General features: G+C 67.2%; 1 protein-coding gene across 1 annotated transcript; it reads right to left on the bottom strand.

The window, feature by feature from the left end:
• Nucleotides 1-125: 125 nt before the first annotated feature.
• On the bottom strand, nucleotides 126-10,824 carry CHLRE_03g162333v5 (uncharacterized protein). Its single transcript, XM_043060723.1, has 15 exons — nucleotides 8,657-10,824; nucleotides 7,955-8,143; nucleotides 7,172-7,324; nucleotides 6,762-6,912; nucleotides 6,380-6,477; nucleotides 5,861-5,948; nucleotides 5,481-5,599; nucleotides 3,849-5,189; nucleotides 3,421-3,563; nucleotides 3,036-3,183; nucleotides 2,415-2,558; nucleotides 1,967-2,066; nucleotides 1,482-1,568; nucleotides 1,120-1,226; nucleotides 126-929 (listed from the first exon to the last, which is right to left on the bottom strand). The coding sequence occupies exons 1-15, from the start codon at nucleotides 10,031-10,033 to the stop codon at nucleotides 735-737; spliced, it is 4,440 nt and encodes a 1,479-aa protein (XP_042925852.1). The 5' UTR covers nucleotides 10,034-10,824; the 3' UTR covers nucleotides 126-734.
• Nucleotides 10,825-10,911: the final 87 nt, after the last annotated feature.

Here is a 10,911-nt window from a genome sequence, read left to right as displayed (position 1 = left end):
GAACAGCACTGTGGGTTCCGGAACCATTCGGACGGGCCGCGCCCCTTGCCCGCTTACTTGCCATGGATCCGCGCCCGCCGCGCCGGCAAAGTGGTGTTGGTCAGCAATTCATTGTAACGGTCCGTAATTCATTGCTGTTACATACCGAATCCCACACATTACCCCTCTTCGAGCGTGCGAGCCTGAAATAAATGCAAACACGGAAAAAAGCAGGGAACTGAGGAGCCGGTGCGCCCAGCCGTGTGTTTACTGTAGTGCGGACGACCCAATACACCTGCTGGTATGCTAGCCAACCACGTCCCAGCCTGTCCATGCATACAAACGTGTGCGTGTCCCCGCGTCGAGTCACCGTCACCATCATCCCATCCAACTCTAGCAGACTCAACCTGCCCCTGAGGCCCCTCAGCAGGCCAGCGCAAGGCAACGCACAACGCACCATCCCCACACCACACACCTCCACGCGCACGACTCACTTGCCATGCCAGCCCATGATGATCAACAAGTGCAATCACCTCCGACAACTAACCCGTCTTACTACTGCTGCCCCCCAACTGCATGCCGCCCCTGGTTCTGGGCAGCTCCAGGTCCACCTGCGACTGGAACAAACCACTCCCTCTCCCTTCCCTCCTCCCTCTCCCTTCCCTCCTCCCTCCCCCTTCCTCTCCCCCCCACCCCCCCCCCTCCCTCTCCCCCCTCCCTCTTCCCCCTCCCTCTCCCTCCACCTTCCTCCCACGCTACCGGCGCTCCCGGCCCGCCGTGAGCTTGAGCGCCGTGAAGGTGATGACGTGGAGCGCCGCCAGGTAGCCCACCAGAATGACGGCCAGGCGCCAGAAGGGCTGCCGCATGGCGCCGCCAAAGTAGTCCAGGATGATGTTGGTGTCCACGAAGCAGGTGGGGCCGGGGTCGGCCAGGATGCCCTGGAGCAGGTTCTGTATGGCGGGTGGGGGTGCGGGTGGGGGGTGGCGTTGGCGTGGGGTGGGGTGGGATGGGGGTTAGGGGTTGGGGTGAGGGCTTGGGGATGGGATGGGGTTGGTTGTAAGACTGTAGGTGTCGCTCGCTAAAACTTCAGCCACCCCTCAGCCCCGCCCCCTCAGCCCGCCCCCGTCCCTCACCACTCACCCTGGGGTTCAGCGCGGTGTTGCCGGGCAGGTACCCGGGCAGCACCCCCAACACGCCCGTGCCGAAACCCGCGCTGCAGCCGTACTGCTGGTCCCGGAACTCCGCGCCTGTGCGTGCGTGTGTAGATAAGTGTGTGCACAGGGCGCATGTGTTGTGTGTTAGTGGACGGAGGCAAACACGCACGCAGACGCACCCCCGCCCTCCACCCCAGCATACGTCCGCCTTTTCCTGCACCTCCCCTCCCCCAACTTCCCCCCCTCTCCCTCCCCCTCTCCCTGCCCTCCCCCTCGCCCTCTCCCTTCCCGCTCCCCAACCCTCCCCCCCCACCGGCATTCCCTCTCCCCTCTCCCTCCCTGCCTCACCGGCCATGCCGCCGAATGCCCAGGCCATGACGCTGAACCACCTTAGCGCCACAGACACCCAGTACTGGTCCATGTCCTGGTAGCGCACTGCGGCAGGCGTTAGCGGGGTTCAGGAGGGAAGGGGTAGGGAGGGGGAGGGGTGTAAAAATGCCAGCCCAAACTAAAACTAAGTTAAACAGGGGTGGGTGGGTGGGTGGGTGGGTGGGTGGGGGTGGGGCCAAGAGGGAAGGCGGGCGGGTTTCAGGAGTGGCAGCCCCATACCCCGTTCTGAAGTAACTTGATTCATGGAGCAGTGTAACTGTAAACCCCCTCCCCCTGCCTCCCTCCCGCCTCCCGCCTCCCCCCTCCCGCCTCCCCCCTCCCGCCGCCCGCCTCCTCCCTCTCCCCCTCCCCCGCTCCTCTCCCCTCGTCCCGTCCCTCCCCTCATTCCCATTCCCGTCCCTCCTCTCCCCCCCGCTCCCCCCTCCTCCCCTCTCCCTCCTCACCCAGGTAGTTGCTCATGAGGATGTTGACGGCGGTCCAGGCGATGGCCACCATGAAGGCCGTGTCCTGGTTGGGCGTGGCCACAGCCGCCGCGTACAAGACCTGGGGGCGGGGCGAGTGGGAGGGCGGGTTGGGAGGGTTGGGGTTGGGGTGGGAGGGGTGTGGTGGGAGGGGTTGCAGGGATGTTTGGAAAAGCGGTACAGGATGCATTGAAGACTGCAGGCTGCAGGGGTGGGTGGGTGGGGTTAGGGGTTGTGAATACCAACCCATGTGGGGGTGAGGGTGAGGCTGTGCGAATAGGAGTGGGAGTAGGTGCGTATGCAAGCATGTGACGTTTCCCAGCATCGGCCCTCCCCCCCATCCACCTCCCCCTTCCCTCCCACCCCCCTCTCTCCTCCTCTACCCCCTCCCACCCTGCCACCCTCCCTCCCCGCCCAACCCCTTCCCCACCTGTGAGCCGCACAGGTAGGCCAGTGTAGCCAGCACGCCGTGTTGCACCAGTGCGCCGCCGCTGCGCCGCAAACCCGACATGCCGTAGATGGTGAAGCAGAACACCAGCATGGACAGGACCGAGAAGGGGAACACAGCCAGAACCTGTGTGTTTGGAGGGTGGGGTGGGGGTGGAGGGGAGGGAGATGGGGGTGGGGTGGGCTGGGGTGGGAGGGGGGATGATTTGCCCGAGCCCAAAGAAAGCGATCCCAACAGTCAAGGATTCGTGGGGGCCGAGGGGGGCGGGGCGGCAGGGAGGCAGGGGGGACGGGAGGTAGGAGCGTGGGCGTGTAGCATCGGCGGTGGCGCACAGCATGGCATTCGAAAAGGCCCGGGCCCCTGTCCTCCTAGCCGCCAAATAGCCCGGAGCCCAGGCTGCCCCCCCTAACACCATCCTCGCTTTCCTTCCCGCCCCTCTCACATCCTCTTCCCCACCGGCAACTCCTCACCCGCCCCTCACCTTCCTGCTCTCCCCTCCCTCCTCCCCAATCCTCCCCAATCCTCCCCACTCCTCCCCACTCCTCTCACATCCTCTCCCCCTCCCCCTCCACAACGTCTCCCCCCCTTCCACTCCTGCCCCACCTTGGCCACGTAGTATGCTGACGGCGCGTACAGCCGCGCACTGATCTCTGCGGTGTAGTATTGCTTGTCGGCGGTGTACAGCGACATGTACACGTACGGCAGCAGCAGCAGCACACACACCTCGATGAACATAACGTCCAGCCGGGACCTGGGGGGTGGGGTTGGGTTGGGTTGGGGTGGGGTTGGAGTGGGGGTGGGTGGGGTGGGGGTGGGGGGTGGGGGTGTGGGCGGAACTGGAAAGGCATTAAGAGAGAGCACAAAATGGGTCATGCGACATGCACGCACCACACCCCATCCCCCACCAGTGACCCCACGCCACACCCACCCCAGTCCCCTACCCCTCCCGCCCCCAGCGACCCCCCCCCCCGCCGCTCCCCGCCCCCACCTGAGGCTCTCGAAGTATGTGCCGATGGCGTAGAAGATGAGCCCCACCACCACCGCCACCCAGCAAAAGATCAGCATGCGGCCAGCCACGTCAGCCGGGTTGCGCGTCACCGACAGCAGCTCGCGCCACAGCAGCACACGAACCTGGCGGGTGAGCGGGCAGCGGGCCGGGTTAGGGGTCGTGTGGGTTAGGGGTGCGCGTGTGTAGGTGTGTGCATGTGGCAGAGAGCGCATTGTGTGTGTGTGTGTGTGTGTGTGTGTGTGTGTGGTGTTTTCACGATGCCAGAGGCTACAAGGAGGCGTGGGCGTTTGTAGGGTGGAGCGGAGGCCTAGCGTAGGGAGGCCGGGAGTGGTGTGGGTCTGCTGTCGAATGTGTGCTGCGCTCCTCAGCACAAGGCCACACACATAATCGTTTACCCACGCCCGCACCTGCCGTAGCCATCCCGGCTGCCGCTGCGCCGGGTCCTCACTGCTTCGGCCGCTCACACTCCCGCCGCCGCCGTACCCAATGCCGCCGCCGCCACCCTTGCCGCCGCCGCCGGCTGCAGCCCAAGCCGCCAATGCGGCCGCGGCCTTGGCAGAGGCCTCCCCGCTCGTGTCACCGCCTGGTGTGTCCCCATGGTTGTTCTGAGGTTGTTGCTGCTGTTGTTGCTGCTGCTGCTGCTGTTGCTGCTGCTGTTGCTGTTGCTGCTGCTGGGAGCTGCTGCCGTCGCCGTCGCGGAAGGCAAAGTCCTCGCGGCGACGGAGCCGCAGGATACCCCGCCGCGGCGGCGGCTGCGGCTGCTGCGCTGGCGGCGGCGGCGGCGGTGGCGTTGCGGCCGCCGCTGCGACGCCGCCGCTTTGGGGTGCGGCAGTGCCGAATGGCGCGGCAAGGCCGCCGCCGCGGCCGCCGCCAACTGGCACGGCCGCCGTAATCTCGCCGTCACCCTCCGGAGAGGAAAGCACCGGCGGCGCCGGTGCCGGCGCCGGCGGCAGCGCTCCGGCGGCGGCGCCGCCGCCGCCATCCCGCCGCCACCGCTGCTTGTTGCCGCGCAAGCCCCACTTGCTGATGCCGCCGCCGCCGGTGCCGCTGCTGCTACTGCCGCCGCCGGCGTCGCCGCTTGCACTGGCGCCGAGGAAGTCATCCCGGCCGCCGAGGGCGGCTGTAGCAAGCGGCAGCGACGCGCCGCCGGCGCTGCTACTGCCGCCGGCGCTGCTGCCGCGGTGCGTGATGAGGGAGGGGCTGTTGGGGCAGTTGGTGAGGGCTGCAGCTCCCGGGCTGAGGCTGTAGCTGCTGAAGCTGTTCTGGGCCCCGCCGGCTGCTACAGCCGGCGGCGGCCGCGGCTCCGCCGCGGCGGCGGCGGCGGCGGTGGCAGTAGCAGTAGCAGTCGGCGGCAGGTTGGGCGGCACCATGGGTCCGGTCTGTAGCTGTTGCTGTTGGTGGTGGTGCGGCTGCAGTGGCCGGCCGGCTCCCTCCACCCCCTCAGCTACAGCCGCCGCCGCCGCCGCCGCCGCCGGGCCCGCCGGTGCCGGCGCCTCAGCCCCATGCCGCGGCCGCAGCTGCTGCAGCACATCCTCAATCTCCTGCTGCTGCTGCTGCTGCTGCTGCTGCTGTTGCCCTCCTCCTAGCCCCATGCCCTCCCCCAACGCCGCCGCCGCCTGCTCCTCTGCCTCCCGCTCCTGCCGCCGCTCCCGCTCCTCCCGCCGCTGCAGCTCCAGGTACCTCAGCAGGAAGGCGTCGGCGGCGGCGTCAACGTCGGCGGCACTGGTCATCATGCGCCCGTACACACGCTGCGGCATGAAACAGTATTTGTGTTTGTGTAAGTGTTTGAAACCGTAAATGGGAGGAAGAAAGCACACGAGTGGTGTGTGTGGTGTTTGGTGGTGACACCTACCCCCACGCTTCCCCATCCCTCTCCTCCCCCTTGCCACCCCACACTCTGCCACCCCCTCCTCCACTCCCCATCACCACTCCACCCCAGCCTCCTCCCGCCCCACCCGCCTCCGCCACTCCCCTCCCCTCCTGCTTGGTTTGCTTTAGTTTGGGCTGATGTCTACAACACCTGCCTCTCCCGCTCCCACCCTGGGTTTCTTGAAGGTGGTGTTGACCAGGTCCATGATCCAGTCACTGGCCACGCCGTGCCGGCCCGGGTCGTAGCAGTAGCCCAGACCCGAGCCCAGGTCGCTGCCGGCATCGCGGCCTAGGGGGGGCGTGGTGTGTGTGTGTGTGTGTGTGTGTGTGTGTGTGTGCGTGTGTGTGTGGGGGGGGGCATTCATGACTAATTAAGAGGAAGCGGTCGGTAGTGTGTGTGTGTATGTGCATGTGTATGCGCTTGTGCGTTGTGGGGGCTCGGCCACGTTCTCATTATGCACATGCAGGTGAATGTCAAACTGTCAAATACTAAATCATGTGTGTGTGTGTGCCTGGCCGCCACACCGCTCCACCCACTCCATCCACCCACCCGGCTGCGGCGGCGGCCCGGCGAACCAGGCCACGGCGGCGGCGCAGTCGCCCGAGTACAGCATGCGGCCGCGCGACAACACCACAGCCTGTAGGGAGCGGGGGAGTGTAGGTGTGTGTGTGGGAGGTGGGGGAGCGTGTGAGACGTGTGTGGGGCGTGTGGGGGGGGGGCGTGTGGGGGGCGTGTGTGTGGGGGGGGGAGGTCAGGGCAAAGTCTAGGGGCGCATGCGTCACGGCCAGACAACCCCGCACGTACGTCAGCCCAGCCGCCCCTTCATCCCCTGCCTCCAGTCTCTCGCTCGCTCGTGTGTTCCCTTCCCGCCCCCGCCCCAGCGCGAACCTCCCCCCACATACTCCTACCCCTACGCCCTTAACACCCACATCAAACCACAACCCCTACGCCTCCTCTGCTCCCTCCACGCCCACACCCTTGCGCCCCCGCCCCTCCGCTCCCGCCCCTTCGCCCCTCCCGCCCGTTCGCCCCTCCCACCCCTCCTCCCACTCACCCGCCCCCACGCACCTGCGTGAACATGCCCCAAATGGCGGCGCGCGGCTGGTGCACTGACGCCAACACCACATGGCCCGCGTCCGCAAGTGCCCGCATGTACTGCATCACGCCTGGGTGCGGGGCATCGGAGGAGGGGGAGGTGGCGGGGGGGGGAGGAGGGAGGGCAGGAGGGAGGAGGGAGGAGGGAGCCAGGAGGAGGGGGGGGGGTTCGTGGTAGTGGTGGGGCAGGAGGTGTGTGAGAGAGGCCGGAGGGCTCCACCCTCGCCCGCCCACACACGCACGCACACGCTCAGGCGTTTTCTTCCCCTGTGCTCTGACAAACAGACGCTTCTTCTCTTGTGCTCTTAGACACACATCCACAGCCACACCCACACATCCACAGCCACGCACGCACCCAGTGCCGCCGCTGCGTCCAGGCCGCTGGTGGGCTCGTCCAGCAGCAGTGCGGACGGCGCCGCCACAATGCCGGTGGCGATGGCCAGCCGCTTGCGCTCGCCGCCGCTGAGGCCGCGCAGCAGCAGCCCGCCAGGCAGCACGCCACCCACCTGTGTAAGAGAGAGATTGTGTGTGCGTGTGTATGTGTTTGTGTGTTTGTGTGTGTGTTGTGTTTGCGTGCTGCTGTGGGGGGTTGTGTGAGTATACGGTTTGTGTGGATGGGATGGGGTTCCAACGTTAAAGCAATGTGTGTGCGCAGCAATGTTGGCATCGGCAGAAGGGCCGCATGCAGGCGCCTCATGCGGCGGCCCGACCCAACAAACACCCCCTCACCCTCCACCCCCTCAATCCCCACCCCAACCCTCTCACCAGTGTGTCTGCCTGCCGCGCCAGCCCCATGGCCGCCAGCACCTCGCGGCAGCGGCGGCGGCGGGCGGGCGGCGGCGCGGCGGCGGGAAGCACCAGCGCGGCGTAGAAGGACAGCACCTCGCCGGCAGTCAGCGTGGGCAGGAAGTGGTCGTCCTGGGGGGGGGAGGGGTTACATTCATGGTTATTTACGAAGTGAAGGCGTAGCCAGGTACAGTATTATAGCAGATACGTGGGGGGGGGGGGGTAGCCATCCATGGGATGGTGTGTATCAAATATGAAGTGAAGTGCCGACGTCCAGAGGTACAGCGGGGGGGGGGGAGTGGGGGGGGGGGGGAGGGGGGAGGTGGAGTGGGGTTGGGAGGCGGCGAAATTTTCAGCAAGGCAAGTGAAAATTGCAGGGCGTAATGGAGGGAGCGGGGTGAGGGGCAGTGGCAGCGAGCATGTGTGTATGTGTGTGTGTGTGTGTGTGTGTGTGTGTGTGTGTGTGTGGGTGGGTGGGTGGTAGGGGGATTACATTCATGATTAATTAAGAAGTGAAGTCGTAGGGGGGGTGGAATAGATGAGGCGCACACAGTGGCGTGGCGCCACGGCCACGGGCTCTGGTGATACACACGCACACAATTGCCCCCAGCCGGCAAACACCGGGCAAATCACCAACACACTGAAACACGGCAAATCATCCACAAACATGCACAAAACACATGCAGGCCCCCTCCCCACATACACACACACACACACACACACACACACACACACACACACACACACACACACGCTGCCCACCTGCGGCACGTATGCGCTCCTCCTCAGGAACGCCGCCTCTTGCCTGGGCGCGCCGTCCACTAGCACCTGCCCCCGCAGCCGCCCCACCCGCTTGCGCCCCGCCAGCACGTCCAGCAGTGTGCTCTTGCCCGCGCCGCTGGGGCCCAGCAGGCCCAGCAGGTCGCCGGGGCCGGCGCGGCCGTACACACCCTGTGGTGGGGGTGGGGGGTTGGGGTTTGGGGCGTGGGGAGAGGGTGATGAGGGGTTGTGAGGGAGGGTTGGAGGGGATAGGTGGGGGTAGATGTTGGGGTGGGCTTGGGCGTGGGAGTGGGCGTTGGCGTGCATGGTCATGTGTGCGTGTAGCTACCCGTATCCGCTTGCGCTTAACAGTGCGTGCTTACCCACCCACCACATGCCACACTCCACAATCCCAACCCCTGCCCCAACCCATACGACCTGCCCCCGGCGCCAACATACGCTCATCCCATACCCCCTCCCAACAATACCCAACACATGCTCGAAACCCGACACGCACCCTGACACGCCCTTGCATCCCCGCCCCCTGCCTGTGCCGCGCCACTATAGTTTGATTTTGTTTAGTTTGGGCTGGTACTTTCAACCCCCACCCCTATCCAATTACACACGCGCTCCCAACCCCCGCCCCGCATCCCCGCCCCCGCATCCCCCCGTCCCCTCCCAACCCGCACCCCCCACCCCACGCACCTGCAGCACCGTCCTCGGCCCCGCCGCCGTGTCGTACTCGCACCCCAGGTCCCGCCACTCCAGCACCAGCCGCCGCACCGTGCTGCTCATGCGCCGCATAACCCGCGGGTCCGGAGCCGACCCGCCCTGCGCCGCCAGCGCCGCCAGAAGCTGCTCGCTGTGGCGGGCGATCCCGCTGGGACGGCGGCGGCGGCGGCCGCCGCCGGCGCCGCCGGCGCCGTCAGCAGCGGCGGCGGCGGCTCCGCCGCCGCCGTCACCGGCGTCAGCGTAGCGCAGCGTCTTGAAGCCGACGGTGCGGGGGGTGGCGGCGGCGGCGGCGGCGGCGGCGGCGGCATCAGCGAAGGTGACGGTGTGGTGCATGGTGGCAGTGCGGCGAGCCGCCGGCCGGGATGCGGCGGCGTCAGCGGCGGCGGCGGCGGCGGCGGCGCCGTCAGGCAGCTCGGCGAAACGCACGCCGCGGCCGCGGCCGCCGCTACCACGCAGCTGCGGTTGGTTGCCGCTGCCGCCGTCACCGCCGCCGTCACTGCCATCGCCGTTGGCGGCGCCCCCGTGAATAGGGCTGTGGATCGAGGCCTTGCCTGAAGCTGCTGCTGCTGCGGCGGCGGCGGCGGCCGCCGCCACGACGGCTGTGACCGGCGGCTTGTCCACTGCGGGCGAGCCCACCGCCGTCCAGCGGCGCGGCACAAGCAGCATCGGCGTCGGCGGCTCTGCAGCATCGAACTCTTGCTGGTCAATACCAGTCTCATGCTCAGAGTCAGACCCGCTACTGCTGTTGTTGCGGTCGTGGCCACTGTCATCAGAGTAGAGGCGGCGACGGCGGCGTGGCGGCGGCGCCGCCGCTGACCCGCCTCTGAGACCCAAATCGGCAAACCCGCCAGCAGTGCCGCCGCTGCCGCCGCCGCTAATACCGACGTCAGCCGCCGACGCCGCCGACGCCGCCGCTGCTGCCCGGCGGCGCGGCGGCAGCGCCCCACAGCACGCACGCAGCGGCGCCGCCACCCACGACGCCGCCGCCGCCGCCAGCGCCGCTGCCGCCTCCATCCACCGGCCGCGCGGCGCCGCCGCCGCGTACTTCTTCTCCGCCGCCGCCGCTGGCCCCGCCGTCAGCATCGGCCGCCGTCGCAGCGGCTGTAGCATCGCCCGCAGCCGCCGGCCGGCGCGTGCTACAGCCGCGCCCGCCGTCGGCCGCATTTTGAGAAACGCCAGCAACAGCCACATACCCGCGAAGACGTGGGCAAACACGATGCACGGGACGTAGAGATCTATCCAGGCGCCGGCGGCGGTGGGCGGCGCCGGCGGCGGCGGCGTAGCTGCCGCCGCGCCGCCGCCGCCAAAGCCGCCGCCGCCGCCGGTGCGCCCGCCTGATGCCGAAGACATGGCGAGCACACGAGTCTATCGGCGTCCGACGAGTCTGGTCCGACTGTTGCTGCAGGTGGGGTGCTGGCTGCTAGCTAGTTGCAGTTGTTAATTGCCAGCAGCAGTGGAGGCTGAGGGAGCCTGACGGTGCGCGCGGGGGGAGGGGCGAGGCGTTCAAGGGGCAAAACGCGGCGTGAGTTGAGCGTCAGTAAAATATTGAGTAGCAGTGATATACCCACACATGCGCGCACACCTGCGAACGCCCGCGTGGGCCCGGGCGGCCGCGCGGGGTTTCACGCCGGGAGCAACCGCGCAGACCTTATTCTTAAGCTCAGTATGTTTGGCAGCTGGTGCAGTGGCGCAGGGAGAAAGCTCACAAGCTAGCACTTGCAACGTTACTTGCTGGGCGTTTGGCTAGCCCGGATGAAGGTCGAGACGAGCCCTAGGAGCACAATGGCCAGCGAGGAACAAGGTCCGCCCAAGTCTGCTCGCTGACACAAGCTGTGTCTGGCGACAGCAGTGGAAATGTCGCAACGTGGAATAAGTAGCAACTCCTAACAAGCCGATGATAAGCTAGCAGCTCACGAGAAGGCGATTGCCAAGACCCGCGGGCCCCGCCCCTTCATATCGGTTTCGATTAAACGCCGACTGAGCAAATGGCAAATCGCGCTCCCTTGCGTGGCTTGCTCAGGCCCGGCCAGTGTGTGGCCGCACAGTCCCGCAAACGCGCGGCAAAGGTTTGAGAGGCGGTGCGTGGGTCAACGGCGGGCGGTCAAGGGCGGGCTTTCTTGGATCGCGCCGGGTCTCAAGCCATGAAAGCGTATCACTTTCATTGAGACCGCTGGATATAGGTGCCAAGCAAGGAGCTGGCGCTTACGAACTCCAAGTCCGCTGAAACC

The sequence above is a fragment of the Chlamydomonas reinhardtii genome, chromosome 3, assembly GCF_000002595.2.
Source record: "Chlamydomonas reinhardtii strain CC-503 cw92 mt+ chromosome 3, whole genome shotgun sequence".
NCBI classification, from domain to species: domain Eukaryota; kingdom Viridiplantae; phylum Chlorophyta; class Chlorophyceae; order Chlamydomonadales; family Chlamydomonadaceae; genus Chlamydomonas; species Chlamydomonas reinhardtii.
The sequence above is the reverse complement of the archived record's forward strand: the minus strand, read 5'-3'. Positions and strand labels throughout refer to the sequence as shown.

Coding starts and splice junctions, on each gene's coding strand:
- CHLRE_03g162333v5 (XM_043060723.1), bottom strand. CDS start 10,033: ATGTCTTCGGCATCAGGCGGGCGCACCGGCGGCGGCGGCGGCTTTGGC. Junction 3,184..3,420: donor ACATACTTCGAGAGCCTCAG/GTGGGGGCGGGG, acceptor CCCACCCCCCAG/GTCCCGGCTGGACGTTATGT. Junction 930..1,119: donor ACACCGCGCTGAACCCCAGG/GTGAGTGGTGAG, acceptor CCCGCCATACAG/AACCTGCTCCAGGGCATCCT.